General features: G+C 43.2%; 1 protein-coding gene across 17 annotated transcripts in view; it reads left to right on the top strand.

The window, feature by feature from the left end:
- The window catches only part of LOC146348891 (serine/threonine-protein phosphatase 4 regulatory subunit 1-like), a 62,745-nt gene that overhangs the window by 2,307 nt on the left and 35,259 nt on the right, over nucleotides 1-25,179 (top strand). For 3 of the 17 annotated variants that reach the window (XM_084854252.1, XM_084854248.1, XM_084854245.1), the window contains 7 exons: nucleotides 9,184-9,316; nucleotides 10,790-10,896; nucleotides 11,284-11,426; nucleotides 17,761-17,907; nucleotides 22,452-22,568; nucleotides 23,788-23,895; nucleotides 24,542-24,607. In XM_084854252.1, coding sequence (XP_084710378.1) covers nucleotides 9,219-9,316; nucleotides 10,790-10,896; nucleotides 11,284-11,426; nucleotides 17,761-17,907; nucleotides 22,452-22,568; nucleotides 23,788-23,895; nucleotides 24,542-24,607 — 786 coding nt within the window. In that variant the 5' untranslated portion in view covers nucleotides 9,184-9,218. Of the gene's footprint in view, nucleotides 1-1,812; nucleotides 1,923-4,244; nucleotides 6,538-9,183; nucleotides 9,317-10,767; nucleotides 10,897-11,283; nucleotides 11,427-17,760; nucleotides 17,908-22,451; nucleotides 22,569-23,787; nucleotides 23,896-24,541; nucleotides 24,726-25,179 lie in introns of those variants that run through there. The other 14 variants (XM_084854244.1, XM_084854243.1, XM_084854247.1 and 11 more) reach the window with 10 other exon arrangements.

Below are 25,179 nucleotides of genomic sequence, written 5' to 3'. Positions count from 1 at the left end.
GCTGAAGCTCTGCAGGGGTAACAAATCAAGATTAGTTAATATGCATTTAGCTTTTAAAGTTAATTTATCTTTTAGTATATTAACTGGTCATCTGCAAACTCTTCAGGACTAGGAGCATTTCCAGCACTAAATCAAGCATGCTAAGTAGGCTAGAACCTTGGGATTATGCCCTTGGAGCTGATTCTTACATGACAACTCTATATGATAGCTGCAAAATTGAGAGCTGGTCACCACACATGCATTACCTTTGTCACATGGCTAAAAATGTGATGCCAAAAATGTGTAGCTCTGATATGGAAAGATTCCACATTATGGGGAAAGCAATGTCATGAACAGCTCGCCTGTGTTACCAGGGAGATGTGATGTCAAATTTCAGCTCAGTCACAAAGCTGAACAGACAAGTCTCAGCCTACTTTACAGGGGTGCTGTGAGGATGAAGTGTTGAAAACTCCATGTACAGATCACGGAATTCTTTATATAGCTTAGTGTTAAAGCTTAGAAGAAGACTGGGATGCAAATGCAATAAACAAATCATTACAAATGTGATTAATAATAAAGACCATGGTTTCCACTTGAGGGTAGTTATTTAGGAATCCACCCTTGGTGGGTAGTTTTGAAGTCAAATTTATTTGAATGGCGATGTCCTTTAATTATCTCATTGAAACATTCACGCTATTTATGTTTGGCATGCATTATAATGCTTTCAATAGGCAGCATTTCTGCTGCATGCAATTAGGTGGCTTCCATTCAAACTCCTCACCTGCAGTCTTGCATAGATCTTTATGTATCCTCTCCCCACCCTTGCCATATAGCAACTTCAGTATTATAATGTTTTCATTTGTAGGGTCTGTATGTGTAATCCCCTTGAAATTTAACCACAGTTCCATATGATTTTCTTGCACCATGCTCTTTACACTAAAGAAAGTATTACAGTGAAGGGGGGAGCAATCCTATGGCCGCTAGTCAGTGGCTAGATGTCCATAGGATATGTGGTTTTCTGGGAACTGACCTTCCCTCCTCTTCCATGTTGCCTTGCAGGCAGCACGGGACAGCCCCATGCTCTACGCTCAGAAGAGGAGTGTGGAGCAGCCAGAATGGGGCATTCCAGGGCAGGGAAGGAGGAAATGCCGGTACGGTACGACACATCCTATGTGTCATCCGGCAGCCTCCTCCCCCGCTCTGCCTTCTCACGGCTAGATAGCCGAAATTGGCTGCAAATGCAGGGCAGGAGAAGTGCAGAGGAATGATCCCCTCCATGCTTCTCCCGCACTGCATTGGATAGGCAGTCGCCTCTGATTTTGGAGGCGGCCACCTATCCCCATAGGATTGCGCCTGAAGAGTTTATAGAGGATGCTGTGTTTAACAAGGACACTGTACCGACTTGTGAGAACAGGAATAGTTACTTTAAGTCTTGGAATTATATGTGCTCTCGAGGGCTGTCATCCCATTAAAGAAATCTTACTGCATAATTCCATATATGTCTACTCAGACATAAATACCACATTGACACAAGTCAATGGGACTTACTCCCAGGTAAGTAAGTATAAGATTGTAGCCTTTATCGATTAACTGTATGACTTTTAGGGTGCAATCCTATGCATGTTTAGACAGATGCTCCCATGCTAGCTGGGGAATGCTGGGAGTTGTATGGCTTTTTTCTGTCTAAACATGCATAGGATTGCACCCTTTCTTGAATAAGTGATTCACCCATCAATTAAATATGCATAAGGGTAGCTCTGAATCAAATCAAATCATGCTTAGTGGCTACAGTTGAGCCACCCTGAATGCAGACCCTTCCCCTTTCTCTTACAGTTCAAGAGAACAGAATTCATTCACTCTGTTGACTTGTATGGAGAAAGGGAAGGGCATGTAGACATGGAAAGGAATGACTGTCTCCGAACTCTGGGGTCAACAGAGTTCAGGTATGTGTGAAAGATTTCCACTTCTTAATTGGTTTCTGTGACTGTGGTCTCTTCCCTTCCTTCAAATGAGAAGTATTTGTTCCATTTACTCCTATAGAGAAAAGGGAAGGGTCAGTAGTACCATTAATTTTAAGGGAGAGTCCACATTTATGTGCTATCCTGGACTCTTGGGACAAAGGGATCTGAGGCTAGGGACACATATGGCCCACCTTAAGTGGTTCTCCTGTTTCTCCTCTCCAGCCTGCCCCTGCAGCCATCCAGTGTTGTTAAATTTATGCATCACTTCCCACTGCAAAAAGCAGTCTCAAAGTGGCTTACACATACAAATACAGAAATCCATCTGACCCACATGCACTTCCATGCCTTCATTGCTGCATCAAAAATTGCTGCTGGACATATTTGAGCAACTGTGATTTAGGTACTCTTACAGTGTATTTGGTGGATCACCAGTTTGGGCAGGATTGGGCCTTTAAGCAAAACTAAATACTTTGGCATGCAGCTAATGATCTGAGCACTGCATTAAATTTAGTGGAATAATCTATATGGTTCACGTTAAGCATCTGTGGAAATGTGAAGTATTTAGTGGATGTTGTAGATCAACGACTTTGAGGAAATAAAAAAGGTACAAGTGTAAGAGGGAGGATAACTGTTATCACTCTGATTTTGGCATCATAGAAAATAAATTGAAGGTAAGTCAATGACAGTTTACAAACCAAGTGCTGTTTTAAGTTTTGTCAACAGCAGTGTTTCTCAGAGTTAAGAAACTATGCTACTCAGAAGTGGAGATTCCTCATTTGTGTTCAATTTGGGTCACCAGGAAAAAATGTTAATAAAATAGAAACTATTTAGGAAGAGCTATTTGGCAAATAATAGGGAGCTCAGTTCATATAAGGAAAGGGTGGAAAAAACTGGGAAAATTGAAACTAGAGAAAGGAAGGGATACATGGATCCTTATGTTTAAAAGTATATGAGGAACACAATTGTTTACTATTTTTGCTGAGGTCAGGATGAGCACCAGTGGGCTTTAACAGAGGAAGATAAAACATAAGCAAGACCTTATGCACTTTGCATCAGATAAATACATTCTGTACCATGGTATTCCATATTCTGTACCAAGGAAAGCCAAGTATTGCAATGTGTATTAAGTATGCAAATTAAATAAACAGAATTTACATAATATCCCTCAGAAGTAGGTACTGAAGGAGGTTATTTAACAGCATTTTATAGAGGTTGTTGATTGTTTTACATAGCATGTTTTTAATGTGCAAAGTGCTTTTGTGATTTTTATCTTGATTTATCCTCCCAACACTCCCATGAGGTAAGTCTCTATTTTTTCACATTTTATATATTGGGAGTTGAGGCTGGGAGATCAGTCACTTGCCACCCACTGAGTTCATATTTACTAGACATCGATTGGGGATGCTTTGGGGCAGGGATGGCTTGCTGGTAGCTGATGGGCCAGATGCAACCCTTGGAGCGTCTGAAGATTCTACCAAATTTTAATCAGGATACAGTGAAAAGTTTTCTTTCATTTGTAAGGAAATGTTTTTCATTTATAAGGAAAAGAAAAAAATGACAAGTTTTTAGTCTCCATCCAATGCCACACAAGTGGACTTCTGCTTATGTAACAGGAGTTCCCCCTTGCTCTCCTCCCCCTGCACTCATGATACACACCCAAATCTGCTCTGGTGGTTCCCCCACATCCCTCCAGAGCAAATCTGGGCACTGAAGAGGGGAGAAAGAATATGTTCTGCCAGTGGTTTCCATACCGCTAATGGATGGATACAACCCAGAGACTGTAATAGTGCACCTTCCTTTGGATGTTGTATATACCCTGGCTATGTCTGAATTCATGTTCTTTAGCTGTGTAATGCTCACTGCCTGAGGGCATGGTTTTATTTATAGATTGAGTATCTATGAAGATAGCTATTTTTGTGGCAAAACACAATTTATGTGCACACACTATCACACACACGGGCAATATATGAGTTTGGACTAAATGAGTCAAAATGAGTATCTTTGAATTTCATGATTATGTGGCAAGGTCAAATGACAATCAAACCCAAGCAGCTCGTGCTAGTACTTGGGACATCAGATAACTCCAGTAGTTCCTAACATATTGGTGTAAGCGTATTTTGTTCAGCTTAAGAGACAGTTCATGTTACGGTTTTGTTATGGCGTCAGTGCAGTAAAGCTACAGGTTGCTATAGTAGCAGTTCAGTGGAAGGATTTACATTGCTTGGGGACAGTTATGGTATTAAGTGTCTTTGTGCAGAGCTCCCTGTTCCAGATGGCTCATATATTTCTATTTTTATGAAAATAAACTTCCTCTTTGCTAGGTTCCACATATCTCAGAGAAAAAATGTGCATGTTTACTCTGAAAAAAGCCCGTCTGTAGAAGGGGACTTACTCCCAGGTAAATCTGTATAAGATTATAGCCTGAGATATCAAGAGGTCCCAGGCAAGCACACAATTTAATATTCTTGTATTGCTGTATTGCAGGGGTGGACAACTTGTGACCCTCCAGGTGTTTTAGCCAAAACTTCCATCATTCTTCACCATTGGCTATGCTTGATGGGAATTGTAGGCCAGAACTTCTGGAGGGCCACAAGTTGCCCACCAGTGCACTACTGTGTCTTACTCCAGATGTGTTTCCTTATGTCATGTTCATAAAATGTTTTCATCTTCCAGGCAGGATTTTAAATAGGTTGCATTAATTCATTTTAGAACAAGGGCAAAGAGGCTGAGCAACCTTCCCCAACTTGTTACCCTCCACGTGTTTTGGATTACTACTCCCATCAGTCCCAGCCAGCATGGCCAATGGTCATGAATTCTGAGAGTTGCAGTCCAAAACATCTAGAGGGCAACAGGTTGGGGAAGGCCAAGGTGAGTGATCATACTAGGATTAGAATTTGCCAAGAGTTGATAATATTACTTCCTGTAAACGTTAGACTAGTGTTGACAATTGTTATATTTCTCTTAGAAGGTAGGGAAGATTTTATATTTAATAGCTCGTTCCCTGCTTGTCTGTTTACTACTATTATTTCCACTGGCTTTTAATTAATTAATTTAATTAATTTTAATTTTATTTCTCCCTGTTTCTGATCTGTTCTACTTGTTTTGTGGTTGCAGTTCAATTAAATGGTGGTCAATATCATTGTATATGGGATTCAGTGGTAGGGTTCTATCGTACTTCTCTCCTACCCTCTTGTATGCTTCCTATTTGCTGTACCAGGTGCTAGTAGCAGCAACAGCATAACTTCCTTTCTAGGGCTGAAGTCATATACACACTTATGGGGGAGTAAACGCCATTGAACTTCTGAATAGGCATGCATAGGGTTACACTGTTAGTGTTACTTATCGCCTAAGCAAAATGGGATGCCTCAGAATTGGACTTAATTTGTGGCATGTTTTGTCAGGTCTCACTAATGTTATTATTTTGGTGTACCAATAGTGGCAATTTGTCTGTGAGGGGCTGAAAGGTGGGATATACATCAGTTAATTAATACTATTTTTTCTGATGTCTTCTCTCCAACTTTGGTCTTCAGGCCATTTTTAGATGCTTTTTTGTGGTTGTGTCTTTAAGAGCCAAGTAGTGCAGCATTCCAAATAAAAATTCAGAGTGCAGTTTCACTTTGTTCCACTCACCCAGACTCCTCTGCACCCCATCATTGCTCTTTCAGCTTCTTTTACAGGTCCTTCCCTTCTTGAGAAACCTAATGATGAGGGGTGCCAGCGTAGCGGCAGCATAGCATACAGCACAATGCAGCACTAAGATGCCTGCCCTTGAAGGTTCTTCCTTGGGGATGGGCCAAAACTACCCATAGTCTGGGTGGTATCTGGGTCTTATTTTCTGCAAGGACAAAAAGACAGACTGTAAAGATAGAAGCTAGGGCATGCTGCTGTTTTTCCTACATCTGTTCTTCTGGGTGTTGCTTCTCTGCCAGGTGAGAGAAAGGACAACTCAGAATGCAGTCACAACTGCCACACTGCCACACTGCACTGCTGTGTTTAAGCAGAGTGCTGTAGCTGGCTGCATTTGCTCTGTCTGTCTGTCTGTCTGCAGAGGGCTGTATCTTGTTGCATGGAGATAATTTGGCCAAACCGGAACTATGAAGAGAAACAGGAGGTGGGGTGAGGATAGAACAAAGTCTGTTCTGCAGGATATGTTCATGTTCAGTCAGATCTCTCACATGTGGTGTCTTTCCCCCACCCCCAAACACACTTTTTCTACTCTCTTCTTAAGGAAAATAACATCTAAGGTAACGTTCAGCCTTTGACAGTAATTTTGCTAACTAATACTTTTGCCAACTAATACTAATACTTTGGACAGGTGTTTAGCTACTGCGCTCCTGTCCTTTGTCCTGAGACACTTTGAGAAATCCTCTGCTTTTCCTCTGCAGTTTTGCCAGTGAATACCCTATCTACTTCATCCCTGCTACCAGAAGAGTGACTCATGATCTTGTCATTTCTTATCATGTTGCACTGGCCGTATTGGACCTCTCCCCAGTGATTCTATTGGCTTCCGTCACATACAACAAATGTTTCTGGCTTCCAGATCTCTTAATCATCTGACCCACCCATCCTTTTGGCTGTTAATTAAATCAAGAAACGGGTTGGTAAAATTGGTTGCCAGTTTCTTAAATTAGTTTCAAGGCATTAATTGTTGTAGCCAGTTAAACTTGTACCCAGGTATGCAAAATATTTTATGTTTCTAAGACTATGTTTCTTGAGCTAATTGGAGCATGTATTTAAACATGTTGTTCATTTCCAGCATTTTGCAACTAATTTGCTGGCTTTGTATCACCTCATAGATGTATTTCCTTTTTTGACCTGCAACCATTCCATTGCATTTGAGTGCTCTTGTTTTTCTGTTGAGAGAGCATGCACAAATGCAACACACATTGCAGCATACTAGGTTCCTATGCTTAGGGAAATGTGATAGAACACAATGGCTAAGGCATCAGCAGTTGAAGCTCATTTTTCACTCTCTGAAAGTGACCAGATGAGTGCCTTATTGCATAGTTAACGAAGTATAGTTTTCTAGAGTTCCCTGTTGCAGTTGCAATTTTTTTGCAGGGTAGTGCACAGTAGTGGTGTTTCAGTAGTAATCGTTCCAGTAGCAGCAGAAGCCCATTCTTCCCTCCATTCCATACTGCATCTGACAGTTTCCCTTTCTTGTGAATCAAAGCAACAACAGTGGCATTTGTCTACACACCTTGTAAAGTAATTACGAAAAGCAAATTAAGCTGAACAGAAGATCAGTAGTTAATAAGTTACAAATAAAATTTAAATATGGAGGCCAGGAAACAGAAACTTGAAAGGTTTGAGTGATGTAAAAAACAGGGCCTTTTCCTTGGTGGGACTGAAGCTTCAGAATGCCCCCCCCCCCCCGACCCATCAGGCCCTCTTTCTTCTGGCATTCAGGTGGGCTCCGAAAACCTACTATTTTTACACAGATTTTTAATGTTTAGTGACTTGCCATTTTAAAGTTTGTATTGCTCTGAAGCTGCTGGTTTATTGTTTTGTCTTGCCAATGGCTGGGTTCAGACGATCGGCAAGGGAAACAATGCAGCATCGGTTGCTTCCCCTGGCCATGCCAGTTGCGCCACTGGGATTACCCTAATTACCCACACCATGAGTTGCCATGCCGTCCAAACCTGTCATGCGACACGGGCATAGTGACTTTTCACCTACACTACAAACCCTACTGTAAGCCATGGGTTGAAGGGTGGGTGAAAAGTCACTACGCCTACACTGTGTGCTGGGTTTGGACAACATGGCAACCTGCAATGCGGCATGCGCTGGGAGTGGGGAAAACAACCGACACTGGATTGCTTCCCTTGCTGATCGTCCAAACCTGGTCATTGTGTGTTTATGTCTGAATTATTTTACTGATTTATTATTTCTTTAGCATCTTTTTGTAAACTGCTTTGTGCATGAATAACTATCATCATCAGGAATTTGCTTGCGGAGGGGAGTTTCTTGGATAGGAATATGTAGGTCACATGCAGACCTGTGTGTGTGTGCATGTTACGCTAGTAAAACGCAGAGTTCAAGAGGCTTTGCTTCCAATCGTTCCTCTCCCTCATCTTCAAAAATGCTTGTTGACAGTGAAGCTGGGTTCTAACCTGAAATGTGCAATGGTGTCCTGAATATGCACAGAAACGTTCAAAGAGGTAGTGGTTTCCTTCTCCCCATTTTTCCATACACCTGAATATGGACAGAACAAGCTGTCCGTCTGTAACCTGTTCTAGGATATTGCTAATTCGGTCTAATAAGTTTGTATGTTTATATTATTGCCTGATTTACAGAGCTGTTTGTCTGAATTTGCAGCAGGGGTGTTGAACCTCTTTCAGCCCGAGGGCTGAATTCCATTTCGGAAAAGCTTGTGGGGGCTGCATTCCAGTGGTGGGTGTGGCCGAAGGCAAAAGGGGCAGGGCCAAAAAATACCATCAGATTTTAACTTAAAGCTCTTACTGCTGATAGCAAAGCCTCAGGAGAGGCATTTCAGCCTTTTAGAAGGGGGAAATACAAAAGTCAAGAAAACACCAATCAATCAGTGGTTGGAGGCAAGTGTGTAGGGCCAGGAGAAGGGGGCATGGCTATATGGGGAACCCCAGAGGGCTGGATTGGGAACCCAGGACATTCAGATTTGGCCACGGACTTGAGGTTCTGTACTTTTGCTGTACAGAATCTTCTACAATTCAGTTGTGTTTTTTTAAATGTGGTAAATTATAGGCTTGGTCATTGACCACCTTGGCCCAGTTCACATGTCACAACAACCCAGTTTAAAAAAACAACTGGGTTGTTGTGAACATGGCCTGATGACTCCTGTTGCAAGCAGGAGCAGCAGGGGCACTCTGTCCGTGGGTTCTTTGCTGTGACATGCTAGCCAGGAATCCTGGCTTGTCAGGAGAGAGACTAGCCAGAGTTGGAACCCAGGGTTAAACCGTTCCCAATCACAGTGGCAGCGATTGGGCAGCGTGCACCAGCGCACTTGCTCATTCAAACAACAGGGTCTTTCTTTCCAAGTTCATTTCAGTTTTACAAGCTTTTATCTTCACCGATAACGGTTAGTTATGTGAATTCTCTTAATGTTTCATCATAATTCTCATTAGTTAAGAAATTCCAAAGCCTGTGACAGTTGGCAATTTTTTTATGTAGATTATTTTTTTAAAGGCTCAAATTCTGCCCATCAGGCATATTTGGTGCTGAGCATTTGCCCCCTTGCTGACATGCTACTTTTCTTCCCTTCAAGTTGGGTTTGAAGACTATGGACCAGATTGTGATAGCATGAGGATAACAGCGTTCTTGGACATTCCAGGGCAGGATAACTTGGCTCTGCTTGCACGTCTGGAAAAATATGCTTTTAGTGATAATATATTTAACAGGTAACAATGCAAATAATTATGCTAATATTATTAAGTTGTCATTTTTTTTCTCATTTTCATAGATGTTTGGTATAGGTAATATATTTAATATAGATTTTAACCACAGATATTTTAAACATGTAGTAATAGTATTTAAATTTTTTTTTTAATCACATAGTTCTGTTCTATACATTGAACTGCTCACATCTTTAGTAGGGAGTAGCAGGGTTCTGCCACCATCAGCTGTCGTTAAACCATTCTGGCCCCTCCCCACAAAAAAATCTGGCCTCCTGCCTCTAACTTCTTCCTTCTTTTATAAGCAAGCTGGCATTATTCAGAAATGTTATGACAGCTCTGTGCTATATGATTTGAAGTGAAGTTCGGATGGGATTGATTGAGGGCGCTCTTCCGTCCCTTGCAGTGCTTGAATCATGGGAGGAAAGATAGGGGCCCCTTAATGAAATCCACAGTTCTTGCTCCTAACATCCTCTGTTTTGCCACATTATGCCCCTCACAGCCTTCTAAAAACAGTAACTAAGGTTGCAAGCACAAAAGCTAAGGAAGCCATGCCTTCCCCCTCTGTCCCTCCTATAATTCAGACTTTGCCCTTTGATCAGTAGGAGGCCCCAGGGGAACTGTTCATGATGCCCAGGTGGGGTTACTGGATCTGGTTGTTCTGCAGCATTATCTTTACTATATATTAGCAATAAACCTGTTGAGGGTGATGGGATGGAGGTGGAATCTAGCAGCAGCAAGAGTGGAACGCTCTCTCCCTTTCTGCTCTGGTGGTGTCAGTAGCTATGAAGTAGCTATTCAGATGATTCTTCAGACCGTGGTTTTTACGAATTGGGAATGTACCAGAAGTTTACACACTCCCTCTTGCCTTCCTATGCATCAAATCCCTCCTCCACTTCTGGATTGCTCTAAAATTGTGCAAAATAAGCACCAAACCATAATGTGCAAAAGCATGGTTTCAGATAATAGTTTGGAATTTAGTGTTGGTCATAATTTGCCTGGCTTGCAAAAACCACAGCTTTGCATGGTTTTTATGGGTAGGGCAGCCTGAAAATGGAGGAAGGAATGGCGTATGAAGAGGGGATGAGGACTATGGCATGTTCCACATCCTCCAAACCATAGCAGTACCAGAGCAAAAATGGAAAGATAGTTTCTCCCTTATGGCAGCATTGGCACAAGAGGATGTCAGAAGGCATACTTACAGATTCTGTTTGGAACATAGCCATTGAAATGCATTAATATTATTTGAACAGTGAAAATGGTGGCCAAGGTTTGTATAATAAAGCCTCTGCTAGATGATCCCCAAGTTGCATTATGTTACATTACATTGTATATACACAAAAGGTAATCTGATATAAATAGGTTATTCACACCTTAAGATAAATCAGATTGTACTTTTGCTTCATCTTGCTCCAATGTAAGGATCCTATTTTCCTTTTTTTTTTTTTTTAATTAAGAAATTATGTGTTGCCTTTACAGGCAAATCATTGCCAGGGGTCTGCTTGATGTCTTCCGAGATTTCAGTCATAATGAAGAAGATTACTTGACAGTAATGGCGATAGTGGTCCGGCTGTCTGAAGATACAGGTGAGAGTTAAAGTTTGTATACCTTTCTTCCTGGAAGTGGAATTTTGTGCTACTGCTCATGGGTATAGAAAAACTATACATGGTCGATCTAGCTCAGCATTGTTTCCACTGACTGGCAGCAGCTGTAAACAGTTCCAGAAATGAGTCTTTCTCAGCCCTACCTGGAGATGGCAGGGATTGAATCTGGGAACTTCTGCATGCAAAGCATGTGCTCTGTCTGAGTTCACTAAAAATAATTTCACCTGCTTTGCAGTACTATTTAATGCTGTAATTCTAAAAGGGTTTGCTATTTATATAGTTTCACAACACAAGATTCAGCCTATGCAATACATGTGTCTACTGTCTTTAAAGTAACTAAAGTGGTTGCTTTGTTCTTTAATTCCACAGAGCCTACTGTTCGGACAGAACTAATGGAGCAGATACCAACCATTGCCATTTTTTTACAGGAGAGTAGGCCAAGCTTCCCTACAGCCTTTTCGGAATACCTTATGCCCACTGTGGTGAGATACCTCACAGATCCAAATAACCAGGTAAAGGTTTCTGGATTGAATGTGTAGCTCAGTCTAGTGTCATGAACTTTCCTTGGGGACAGTAACCTCATTGAGACATAATTTTACACCATTGTTTCTTGTTGTAAGAACAAGATGCAGTGAGCCTTGGGCTCCTCCCCATCCTCCTCTGACATGGCTGTGGGGAGGAGTTCGGAAGCTTTTGTTTCCATTTTAAATTAATCGCAACTTGTAGTGATGTCCAAACCAGGACAAACCATGGTGATCTTAACTATGATATGTTGAAACAAGCCAACTTCAAACTATAGCTTATGAAGCTAGCTTGTTTCAACAAACCATAGTGAAGATTAACCACAGTTTAGGGTTCAGATGATAAACTAAACTGTAGTTAGTCTAAAATAGAAATGGAAGCTTCTGATTTCCTCCTCACAGCTGCTCCAGGAAGGAGAATGTGCAAGCCTAAGACTCATTCTTGTAGCACTAAACCATGGTTTATGTTAAAACACAGCTAATGGGAAGAGCTATTCAGTGTAGTTTGTAGTTTTAATTAGACAATCTATTTTTTTTAAATGTATTGAAATATATAATCATTAAATGTACTATTTATTATTAGAATTATACCCTGCTATTCTGGGTGAAAATGCTTCCAAGCCAACTTACCGAATTAGAAAATATTAACATATACATCTCAGAGGCTTCTGAGTATCTAGTGCCCTGCTGGGCTGCTGCCAACAGGGTGGGATGAGCTACAGAGGCAATTTTTACCTCTCTGTCTTCCTTTCATTTTATTTTTCTCTGAGCCCATCTAGAGGAGTTGTTCTGCCAGGTGAAGGGCTGGAGAAGCCACTGGATAGAGCAGATCCCAGCCTCTTCCCACCGGTGTGGTTTTTTCAATGGCTGCTGTGAGGGGGACTGGAATGTAGTCCCCTCCCAAGGTCATACCAGTATCTGCAGCTTTGGGAGGAAGGCTCTGAAAAATCCTATGGTCCCTGGAATGCTCTTTCAGGGACCATAGAATTGCTCTCTCCAATACAATGAAAACCAATGAAAACCAACCACCTAACACAATAGCAGTTAACATATCAGCTCACGTTAGAAAAATCAAAACAAAGCTGAGTGAGACAAGAGGTTTCAAGGTCCGCTTAACAGGTAAGTACTGAAGAGGTCCTATGTACTTTTCTAGGGAGAGAATTCTAGAGACATCCAGCTGCAACTGAAAAGGCACTGTTCCTGGTACCTGTCCATTTATTTATTTATTTATTTCATTTCTGTACCGCCCAATAGCCGAAGCTCTCTGGGCGGTTCACAAAAATTAAAACCAAACAACACACAATAAAACAATTTAAAATATATAGAACATTAAAACCACAATATAACAATACAACCACAGTAAAACCTAGCAGCAGTGCAGGAGTTTAAAATACAGATTTAAAACAGCAAAGATAAAAATTTAGAAAGCTAAAATGCTAAAATGCCTGGGAAAATAAAAAGGTCTTCACCTGGCGCTGAAAGGAATACAATGTAGGCGCCAGGCGAACCTCACTAGGGAGCTCATTCCACAGCCGGGGTGCCACAACAGAAAAAGCCCTTTTCCTAGTAACCACCCACCTCACTTCCTTTGGCAGGGGCTCACGGAGAAGGGCCGCTGATGATGATCTTAAGGTCCGGGCAGGCACATATGAGAGGAGGCGATCCTTCAGGTAACCTGGCCGCAAGCCGTTAAGGGCTTTGAATGTTAACACCAGCACTTTGAATCAGGCCCGGAAATGGACTGGCAGCCAGTGCAGCTGAAAAAGTACTGGCGTAATATGAGCTCACAGGCCAGTCCCTGTTACCAATCTTGCTGCCCTATTTTGGACCAGCTGAAGTTTCCGGACCATTTTCAAAGGCAGCCCCACGTATAACGCATTGCAGTAATCCATTCGAGAAGTTATCAGAGCATGGATAACTGTAGCTAGGCTATCTCTGTCCAGATAAGGGCGTAGTTGGCATACCAGCCTAAGCTGATAAAAAGTGCTCCGTGCCACTGAGTTCCCCTGTGCCTCAAGTGACAGTTCTGGATCCAAGAGCACCCCCAAACTACGAACCTGATCCTTTAGGGGGAGTGCAACCCCCTCCAGAACAGGTTGAATATCACCTAGCCGGGCAGACGAACCACCCACTAACAGTACCTCCGTCTTGTCTGGATTGAGTTTCAGTTTATTAGCCCTCATCCAGTCCATTACCGTGCCCAGGCACTGATTCAGAACAGCCACTGCCTCACCTGGTTTTGATGAGAAAGAGAGGTAGAGCTGGGTGTCATCTGCATATTGATGGCACCTCAGCCCACACCTCCGGATAACCTCCCCCAGCGGTTTCATGTAGATGTTAAACAGCATGGGGGATAAAATAGAGCCCTGTGGAACCCCATGGCACAATTGCCATGGCACAGAGCAATAATCCCCCAGCACCACCTTCTGGAATCGGCCATCCAAGTAGGAGCGGAACCACTGTAGTGCAGGGCCTCCAACTCCTAACCCAGCCAACCTATCCAGAAGGATACCATGGTCGATGGTATCGAAAGCTGCTGAGAGGTCCAGGAGAATCAACAGGGTCGCACTCCCCCTGTCCCTCTCCCGGCAGAGGTCATCCCACAGGGCGACCAAGGCAGTTTCCATTCCAAAACCAGGCCTGAAGCCCGATTGAAATGGATCTAGATAATCCGTTTCATTCAAGAGTGCCTGGAGCTGTCCTACAACCACCCACTCAAGCACCTTGCCCAGGAAGGGGATGTTGGCCACTGGCCTATAATTGTTAACATCCTCTGGGTCCAGGTTAGGCTTTTTCAGGAGTGGTCTAATTACTGCCTCTTTTAGAGAAGCGACAGGCACCACTCCCTCTCTCAAGGAGGAATTTACAACCTCCTGGACCCAGCCGGACAACCCCTCCTTGTTTGATTTAATAAGCCATGAAGGGCAAGGGTCAAGCACACAAGTGGTCGATCGGACTTGGCCAAGCACCTTGTCCGCATCCTCAGGCCTCAGTAACTGAAACTCATCCAATAAAACTGGACCAGACGGTGCTCTGAACGCCTCTACCAATGGAACTGCATTAATGTTGGTGTCCAATTCATGACGAATCTGAGCGACTTTATCCTCAAAGTGCCGTGGAAACTTGTCACAGCGTGCTACCGAGGGTTCCACCGTCTCTCTCCCTGGCCCAGAATGTAACAGGCCGCGAACCACTCAGAAAAGCTCCGCTGGATGACACTGAGAAGATGCAATGCTGGTGGAAAAGAACTGTCTCTTTGCTACCCTCACCGCCACAGAGTAGGCTCGATAGTGGGCTCTTACCTGTGTTCAGTCAGACTCAGCACGAGTTTTCCTCCACCTGCATTCTAGCCATCTCCCCTCTTGCTTCATTGCCCTCAGCTCAGGCGTATACCAAGGAGCTGGCCGGGCTCTGCTCAGAGGGAGAGGGTGCTTGGGCGCGATCATGTCAACCGCCCGAGTCATCTCTGCATTCCACAGAGCGACCTGGGCTTCGACAGGAGCACCAGCCATACCAGCAGGAAAATCCCCCAGAGCTCTCTGGAATCCATTGAAATCCATTAATCTCCGGGGGAGGACCATTATAATAGGTCCCCCACCCTTGCAGAGGGGAAAGGCTGCCAGGAGTCTAAACCTCAGCAGGAAGTGATCTGACCATGACAAAGGGACAGATGTTAATTCCTCGACTTTCAGATCACCATCCTCCTGCCCAGTCGAGAAAACCAGATAAAGCGTGTGTCCTTTTATATGCGTTGGGCCAATGACATGTTGGGACAGCCCCATGGTTGTCATGGCGGCCATGAAGTCCTGAGCCGCCCCGGATACAGCGGCCTCGGCATGGAAGTTGAGATCCCCCAGGACCATCATCCTGTGGGTCCTCAACACCAAGTCCGAGACCACCTCCGTCAGCTCAGGCAGGGAGTCTGATGGGCAGCGGGGTGGGCGGTACACCAACAGAATCCCTAATCTGTCCCGGGTTCCCAACACAAGGTACAAACACTCAAGATCTGCACTTGAATGAGCAGGAAGCCTGGAGAGGGAGATTGAATTCCCATAGACCACGGCAACCCCCCCTCCCTGACCCTCAAGTTGGTGTTGGTGCTGCACCGAGTACCCAGGAGGGCACAGCTGGGAGAGAGTGACCCCTCCCAGTTCCCCCACCCAGGTCTCAGTAATACATGCCAGGTCAGCCCCCTCATCCACAATCAAATCATGGATGAGGGAGATTTTATTTTGGGCCGACCTGGCATTCAGCAGCAGCAGCACCAGACCCAAGGGCAGACCGGTAAGGCTGCCAGGAACCATCAGGTTGGGGGAAGAACCAGAAGAGGGGACAGCTGTAAGGTGTCTAGCCCCTCTTCTCCTCAGCTGGCCTGTTAATCCCCCAATGCCATACCTCCCCCTGCCCGTGACCACAGTTATGGTGGCACCTCCCCCACCCCCTGAGTTGCCCAATAGTCCTCCCAGGCACATATTAAAATGTTAGGATATAAAATGCAGAACAGTTTAAAAGAATATAAAAGATAAAAGAGATAAAAGAGAACAGCAGCTAAGAAGGAGCAGATAAAGTCCACGTTTGCCCCTTTCCCCTTGTCTTTAAAGCTGCTGCCCTCTGCTGCTGCTATTTGCTGCTGGTATTGTGGCTGCTGGTGTCTCTGGAGAGGCAGGTGGGTAGGTCTTCAGATCCTACGCGACTCCAAGTGCGACGCTAAGTGTGCACTTAGCATCGCACTTGGCGCGACGCCGAGGCGCTGCCTCTGGCAGCCCCGTCTTAAGTTCCTGTGGGCGGGGGCAGAAGCAGGCTCAGGCTTCACCTGGTGCAGCTGCTGGCTGGTCCTCCTTCCCCAGGCTCCTTCCCGAGCAGCCTCTGGCAGCCCCGCCTTAAGTACCTGTGGTACTTAAGTGGTACTGGACAATCTGGATAGAGTTTGATGGTGGGCCAGAGAGCAGGGCCTCTGGGGCCAATTTCAGATCCTGGGCCAGTACATTTGGGTTCAAGTTGTCCTTCAGATAACCTGGTTCTAAATCGTTCAGGACTTTAAAGGTCAAAGCCAGCACTTTAAACTGAATCGAGAAACAAATAAGACAGCCAATGCAGCTGGCACAGTATTAAATGTATTAGCAAGTTGGAATTCTTTCTTTGATAGCAGCTGCTTCTGTTGATGTGATTAAGAGGCATTTTATATCACTGAAGTAACTGAGGTAGGTTCAGGGTATATCAATGTCCTTATGAAGCAATTACTCATATAGATGGACAAGGAAACCTCAGTTTTAGCCTACACTCTTGCTAATATTTTTCAGTCACATTCAGGTGCATTCATTTGTTTTTGAACCCAAGATAATAGAAATGCTGCTATCTTAAAATGAAATGGCATGTTGAAAGCTTTTAATCAACATATGGTGATACCTGTGGCTCTGGTAGTACACACTAAGTAGTACACACTACTTAAATGTGTGTACTTATCTAAGACAGAAGTGAGTTAGGAGGCTATCTTGGAATAACTTTATATGAGGAAGTCCTGAGGATTGCCAGTTTCATATATTGAAATGAACATATGTGAAGGGTATAATGAGCAGTCTTTCCAACTAGCATACAGCCTGCTTTAGTGGCTCCAATGTATAGGTGGTGGTCTTGTGCACATAAAGCTTGCCTCTTGTCTGTCAGAGGCAATGCTAATTGTACAGCCTTGTAGTTAACCCACAAATGTTACTGGACCACAAGAAATGTACTCAGTTTCACATACATACTTACTAGTCACTTGTCAAAACATCATTGGCTTGAAAGACCTCCTAGTCCTGAAAAAATAGTCCTCTTCTAACGTACAGAATTTTTCTGCCTGATGGCCTGTAGATGATGCTTTCTTGCCACAGGTGTTCAGACAAATGGCTAATTTCAAGCCTGGACCTAGACCCACCCCTCCCATTGAAATGCAGGAGGGCATTCGTACATGCATGAAGCTTGGTGAGTGCATAGGAATCTAAAGGTTTGAACTGAATCCTTGGTTGCCCTCCAGTATAACTGTGGTACTCGTATGTATTCAGTGTAAACTGGACTGAGTGCAGTCTGAAATCAGCATGAGTTGATTTTGTTTAACTATATTTGACTACTGAAGCACCATAAACATCTTTCACTATGCTTCTAGAACAGATAGATAGATAGACGGACAGACAGACATATAGAGATGTGTGTGCGTATGTGTAATTAGATTTAAATTAAATTACGGAATTTTAAGTTAATGAAGTGTGGTACCACTCTCCCACTTTTTATAGACTGGGGAAAAGTTCTTTCCTTAGTGGCTTTCATTTCCTTATTTACAAATTGGTAGGTTAGAAAAGCAAGCCAGGATTCACTACTGATTCTACTGGAACAAGGTCTCGTTGCTCAGCATGATATTGAAAAAAAAGTTTGTCCAATCTTGCTGGATCTCTCTGCTCCAGATAGCGATGATGAATACAAGGTGGAGGCAGTAAACGTAAGTAACAGTTTTCTATTTATTTGGAAATTTTTCTAAATCGATAATAGAGAGCTAAGTTGTATATCTAGCACCATAATATGTTTTAGGGCACAATCCTACTGGATTGTCGCCTGCTAGATAGAAGGCTTTGGAGAATCCAATGCCTGAGTGGGAGGAGCAACAGAGCTGATTTTCACATCTCCATCCTCCTTTGCAGTGTTGAGCCCGTCTAGTGGAGTTGCATTGCTGGAGGCTGGGCCAGGGCTTGAGAGGCTTTTTGAATCGGGCTGATGCTCGGCCTCTTCTCTCCCCAATCCAGTATGCCCACTGGCATGCCCCTTCCTTCCCTCCCTCTTCCCAAGTATGGAGCACTGACCTTTGGTGAAGAGCTGCTGTGAAGCTTTCAGTGGCTGCTTGGAAGGGATGGGAGAGATCTGCAATCAGATCTCCTCCTCCGAGGCTGCAGCATCCTATGGCAAACCAGACACTGTCTAGGGGCTGTAGGATTGCTCTGCCCCAAGGTTAAAAAACTGAAAGTGTTACAGATTTAACTCCACCTTCGTTATTGGCTTCTTAATCAGCAGCATCCCAAATAAAATATACATTCAGATTCTTCTCTTCCTAGTGGTCTACGTTGTTGTTTTTTAAGTGCAGCGACAATGATGGAGAGGGATGAGCATGATATATATCTGTATGGGGCTGGATGCCTTTGTTAGTGCATTCACTCAATATAAGCCACATGACCAGGCCCAGCCCCTGTCGGATGTAGGTGCTATGGTTTGTGAGATAGGTGCCGCAGGAGGATGGCTGACAGCCATTTTGGCTTCTTCAGATATATGTCAACCTTCTCATGATGTCTACCCAATTTTTTCATTACAACCCTTGTCTTCTATGTTATCCAAGTGGAAATTGCCAGCAGTAATGACTATGCTATGGAAGTCTATTACAGGGACTGGACTATAATCCACAGTATAGTCAAAGGTTTAAAAGGCCTGGGAGAATAAAAAGTCTTCCCCTGCCTGGGACTGAAAAGACGTTAAAGTAGGCAACTTTAAAGACAACTGACCGGCTGCTGCTGAAAAGGCCCTTTCTTTGCCTCCATGTAGCTTACTAAAAGGACCCACTCACATAATTTGTTTCTCCAGATGACGTGTCTATTTATGTATTTATTTATTTCATTTCTATACCACCCGATAGCTGAAGCTTTCTGGGCGGTTCATTCTCTCTTCCCAACTATGAAATCACCAGACAATGCCTTGTGCCATATTATTTCCAGCACAAGCTGCTTGCTACTTGTTATGCTACCCTTATAAAGCCCCTGTCACCTACAGATAATCCATGATCCACCATTGGGAATTACTGCTCTGGAGTCTGTTGATACTGAGTCTTGAGTAGCTTCAAGTCAAATTCCAAATCCTGTTTTCCTCTTCTCTGTTTAAAAAAAAAAGAGAGATCCTGAAATGGTATCTACAGGACACAGCTGTTCTGAAAGCTCATTGTAATGTATTGTGAAATTATAAAGTTCCGGTAAGCCCCAAATTAGAACATAAAGGATACTGGCAAACACAGAATAGATGACTTCTTCACAAAAGAACTGTACATCTGCCTAGATTTTAATTCTTCAGTTGTTACTGGGCTGCAGAAATGTAATAAGAACTGTAAATGTTAAGCTCTCTTCCCCTGACTCTAAAGTCACTCGTGTGTAGTTCCATATCGCACAATATCTTTTTTTAGCGTACGCTGTTGCATATCAACATTGTTATATTCCAGGTCAGTTAAATGCACAGTGGGCCAATAATATAACTATTTGGAAGTCTAAAATACAGAGAGAGGTTTTAAAAAATGGTAAAAGCTGCTAAAAGAATTGAACTATGGAAAGAAAACAAAATTTAGCTTTGATCCTTTCAAATTTGATTTCAGTGGGCTATAAGATTTAGCATTAAAATATTTGGCAACTTTTCTTAATGGCACTGCCTTAATGCTTTGCTTTTTCCTCAAAGTGATGTCTAGGAATCTACCGAAAATATTTCATTGCTTCTTGTTAACTTTTTTCCAGTGAAATATAAATTATGAATTCTTTTAATTCCCACATGTCTTGAGTTCTTCAGTTCATTTGCACAAAATCAGTTCTCTCCACAAAATGTAAAAGTTTGTAACTCCATTTTAGCACAGGCGTCTGACACTTCACCCATAAAATGAGTTTACCAGCTAGGTTACAATTTCTTGTTTGGGAGTTGCTTAGGCCAGCTTCCAGAGTAACATCTGAATGCCAGATGTCTTTTTCAGGGTCTGACAATTCCATTAAAATCAAAATTGAATAATGTTCTTCAAATTCTTACTTGGCATTCTGTCACAAAGACTAAGCTCTTTGAATAGTAAGGTGTTCGTTTTATTACTTATACACTTTGTTTATATCTTTTGTAGGCAACTTGTGTTGGATCCAATATTGTTGTTCCACCAGTGGAACATATACAGCTGGTGGGCCAGGACTTCCATAAGTTCTCCTCCCCACCGCATCCCCCCCCCCACACACCCTCCAAATCTCTTCTGGCGGGTCCCCTAACTCTCCAGCTAGGGAAGTCCCGTTCCATCAGCAGTGTGTTCAATTGGCGGAATGATGATGTTGGATCCAACCCACTGAGTCTTTAAAAAAAAAAAAGCGAAGGTTTTGGAGCCTTATCCTTGCAATATTTGCGCTCTTGTGGTATTGGCAACTTAATAGTTATAAAACTATAACTTGGGATATTTGGTGGGGTCATGTGGTGATTTTAAAAGTTTATTTTTAAAGAGCTTTCTACTATTTAAGGCATGAGGCAAAAACTGGTTCTACTTTGTGTGAAGATGTTAAAAACCCAGAGTTGCACAGAAATTCTTATATGCTGATGGATGGGAGAGTTTTGTGAGTAGGCAAGTGGGAACAGACTGTTTACAGCTGGTAATGTAATTGTCTCTGTTTTATATTTATAACCTACTTTCAACAAAAATCAACAGCCAGAGCAGCTTATAATTAAAATCTACACAAAGGTACAACATGATTAGGGCTATGTTGGGGTGTGTGTGTGTGTGTGTGGGGGGGGGGGGGGTTCAGTCTCTTTTGGCCCTTGGCAGTTAGTAATACAGTCCAGGTTCCAGGCACTTCCCTCCAGTGGAGGGAGCAGAAGGGGTTGCAGATAGATCTAGGGACTGCCTCATTGTAAAAATGCCAAGCCCCAGAAGCAGCCTTTCTGTTAATTTCTTGGTTGTAATATGTGGTTGGTAGAAGTTCTCTGACAGTTGGGACCTCATAGTGCTGGTCGGTGATGCTATCATTCAGAAAAGATCCCTTTTCCCACATAACAGATTATCAGCATTATTCCTGATGATCTGACCTGACTGCTTATGTGCAGACACTGACTGCTGTCTTGAGTCAGAAACCACATACACAGCACAGGATTCCTTGCCCAGCTCTATGGATTTCTGCACAGAAGCTCCTTGCTAGATTGCGGTGGGGTTACTTAGACTCAGAAATTAGTGCCTTTTGAGAAATACGTAATTATTGCTTGATTATGTATTTATCTCTTCTGCTAAATTTTATGGCTTGTTTTAAAGGCTGCATCCATTGTTTTATTATTCTTATAGTGTTTTATATATTTCCTTTTTTATTGTTTTATGCTGCCCTGGGAGTGTGTGTGTGTTGTTTTTTAACTGAAGGGAGCTACAGAACTCTTCAAAATAAATAAAGGGATTTCTAAAAAGTAAATGATTATTATCTAAAAGCTAATAATCTTACTGAAATTAGAAGATGACAAAATAAAAGCAAAGTTATACATTTATATTTCTAACTTGCCTTTAATTTTTATTTGAAAACAAATCTTCATAATTTTACATCCACACAACTACTAAACGATGTAAAATTTACACAAACTCTTTTGTTTCTGGTCCTTTGATGAGGCAGGGAAGCAGTCATGAGCCAGCATGGTTCTGAGAAGGTTTGGAATAGGGGTGCACGAAACCCACTTACCTGGTCTCGCAGCTTTTCGCAGTGGGGGGGAGGCGCTTCGCTGCTCTCCCCCTGAAGTTCAGGCTGGGGGGGGGGGAGGCTTCCCGCCTTGCCCGGCTGAAATTCAGGCCGGGGAGGAGGCGCCTCACCTCGCCCGGCCGCGAAATTAAAAGTTAAAAAAAAAACAAACGCCCCCGTGATAGGCTACGTGACGATTAACGTAGCCTATCACGGCTAGATTTGCAAAGTCAGCCGTGATAGGCTACGTAAATCGTCACGTAGCCTATCACGGGTGACTTAAAAAAAAAAAAAGCACGTACGGATAATGGCGGCCCCCATAGGGAGCTGCCATTCGCGTTCCTTATTTGGTCGCTGTAGTCTACGTAAAGATTTATGTATACTACAGCGAAAATAAGGGCAACGCTATTATCCGTACGTGCTTTTTTTTTTTTAAGTCACCCGTGATAGGCTACGTGACGATTTACGTAGCCTATCACGGCTGACTTTGCAAATCTAGCCGTGATAGGCTACGTTAATCGTCACGTAGCCTATCACGGGGGTGGTTTTTTGTTTTTTGTTTTAGTTTTATTGGAATGGCGGCGGTGGCAGCCGGTCGAAAGATCGGCTGCTGCCCCCGCCCCTGACGAAGACCCAACGAACTGCCGCCGGGACCCGCCGCTGGGAGGGGCATTTGGGAAAGGTAAGTCCCGTCCCGGGGGGGGGTGCGGGGTGCGGAGAATTTCTCCCCAAAACTTGTTCGGGGGGCCGAACACGTTGGCGCTTGGCCCCCCGAAGTTTCGGGGAGAAATTCTCCGCCAACCCTAGTTTGGAAGAGAAGTGACCAGTAGGGGATCTGTCCAGCAGTGTCAGAAGGTTAAACATAGTCAGAGAGCCAAGTACTGCTCAGCAAGGGAGCTGTCCAGAGGGCTGCTAAAACTAGTAGCTGGTCCATAGAGCTGTTGCATCAACCATTTACAAGCAGCAACTGAGTGTCTTTGTAATCAGTTTGGCTGCCCCACTTTTTCCTGGTGCATTAGTAGGGCCCTACCCTGTCCACAGTTAATATAACGATTCCTCTTCCTGGTTAAGGCTCTGAAATGGGATGGTTTGTGCTGCCAGGCAAGTGCTGCACTGTTACATTTGAGCTTCTTTTCAGGCTTGTTGCCATCGCTGTTCTTGAGGTCTCCATGGGGATTGGAGGGAGTCCAGAGCTAGGGTCAGACTAACTGTGGTATGTCAAGTCCCATCATTCTGCAGGTTGCTTGGGTGGGTTATCACCCTAGAGAGATTGCAAGGGTTCCCTTCAGGATACCCTGAGACACACACACACACACACACACACACACTCTCTTCGATTTTGGTTCATGTTGGGGGCCATGGTGGGATCCTCCTCTGAGGTCTTGCCTGATTTCAGGTTTGGGAAATGGCAGGTCCTGACACCTACACATCTGGCAGAAGGTATTTCTGAGCCATAATGGCTGCATTCAGACAATCATGGGGGTGAAAGAAACCACCATGGCTTCTTCCCCCACACCCGCGATTTGCATAATTACCCGTGATGCAGCGCGGGTTGCCATGTTATCTGAACCTGGTGCAGTGCGCAGCAGGGGTGGCTTCTTACTCATGCTACAACCCTTACTACAAGTCATGGGTTTTGGCATGGGTAAGAAGCCACCCGCACTGCGTGGGGTTCGGATGACATGGCAAGCCATTCTGCATTGCAGGTAATTATGCAGATTGTGGTCCTGTGCGCTGCATGCGTGGGGGCAGGGGAAGAAGCCACAATGGCTTCTTTCACCCCCATGATCATCTGAACCCATCAATAAATTCACCGAAACAAGCTGCATCCTCTAACATAATTGTTAACAGGGGAGAACTTAAAATGGAAATAAAGAACTGAGATCTCTTTTCTCCAATAGATAATCTGCAAAATGGCTTCCATGGTGAACAAATCTACTGTGGAATGCTTGCTTCTTCCCCGATTCTGTGAGCTCTGCGGTGATGGAAAACTCTTTCAAGTCCGGAAGGTTAGCGTTAGTTGTTCATCTACACTGGAAAATACCTATTAGAACTTTGGGGTTAAATTATCTTAACCCATAAGTACTGATAAATAATAAACATTTTTATTATGGGCCAAAACAAGTATGTCTTGTCTTACATCTTGAATTGTCACCCTGTGTTGATAAGGTGTTTCTTCAGGACTATAAGTGACAAATGGCATCAGCTTAAGCCATATATAGCCCATGGTTTAGCAAAACATTTCAATGCATACTTAAAGGTTTATTGAATACTTGAGTGCTTTCCTGAATAAGGGCCACAGAGCTGATGATCCTGCCTATATACATTTTCAGTCCTTTCTTGCTTATCACACCTTCTGCATGAAATGTGTTGAGCAGATGTTACTGTGCATTAAAACAATCAAATAGGAGATCCTTATATAATGTTATTGTAATTAATAAAGATTTCAGGAAGGAAATGTACTATAAAAGTACATTTTCTAGTTGAGAACATAAACAACAAAGTTCTGTCCTGTCTGATAGAAGTGTAGAATCAAACTTTTATTTTGTGAAGAATTGTAATTAAATCAGTATGATATGTATAAATAAAGATATACAGAGTAGGAAATCAGCACTGATGTTTAAAACAAGTAATACCTTGTTTCTCTTGCTTTAGGTTTGTGCAGCAAACTTTGGTGATATTTGCAATGCTGTTGGGCAAGAAGCCACCGAAAAGAATTTGGTATGTTAAAGTCTGGGACCCACAAATCAGAAGTTTTGGAGTTACATTTTTTCCAGAGAATTGCAGGCTATTGGCATTTCATGCCAAACTGTGGAAAAATAAACGGAGAAGCACCTCAGTAAGGAACTTTCAGTTTATGCAAAGTACTCCCCTCCACTGAAATGAAAGGGGAGGCCTGTTGGGGAAGGGAATTCTATGTACCGGAGCCCCCTCCCCCTTCAAAAGATCACTGGACCATGATATGCAGCCACAACATTCACTCTTATTAGAATACGCTACCCTTGCATTAGAACTGGCTTGGTGTAGCTGAACAATCCTTATTTCCTCCACTGTTCCATAATAGAATCTACTGTTAATAAAAGAGGTCATTATTTTTAAACTTCTTTTTTGTGTCTCAGTGTTAATAGCCCATAATAAAGTTCCCTTGGACAAATTGACAATTACATCTTAATATTTGTAATTATTTTAACAAAATACAAGGTAATATGTTCCTAGGTAGCCATGCTTCATAGCCATATATGTAGCTCCTCAATTTGGGGCAAGAAAAGAAGCCGCTTAAGATCTTAGAAACT

The sequence above is a fragment of the Heloderma suspectum genome, chromosome 4 (genome assembly GCF_057233095.1).
Source record: "Heloderma suspectum isolate Gila_16-S chromosome 4, 16-S_ref, whole genome shotgun sequence".
Classification (NCBI taxonomy): Eukaryota; Metazoa; Chordata; class Lepidosauria; order Squamata; family Helodermatidae; genus Heloderma; species Heloderma suspectum.
The sequence above is the reverse complement of the archived record's forward strand: the minus strand, read 5'-3'. Positions and strand labels throughout refer to the sequence as shown.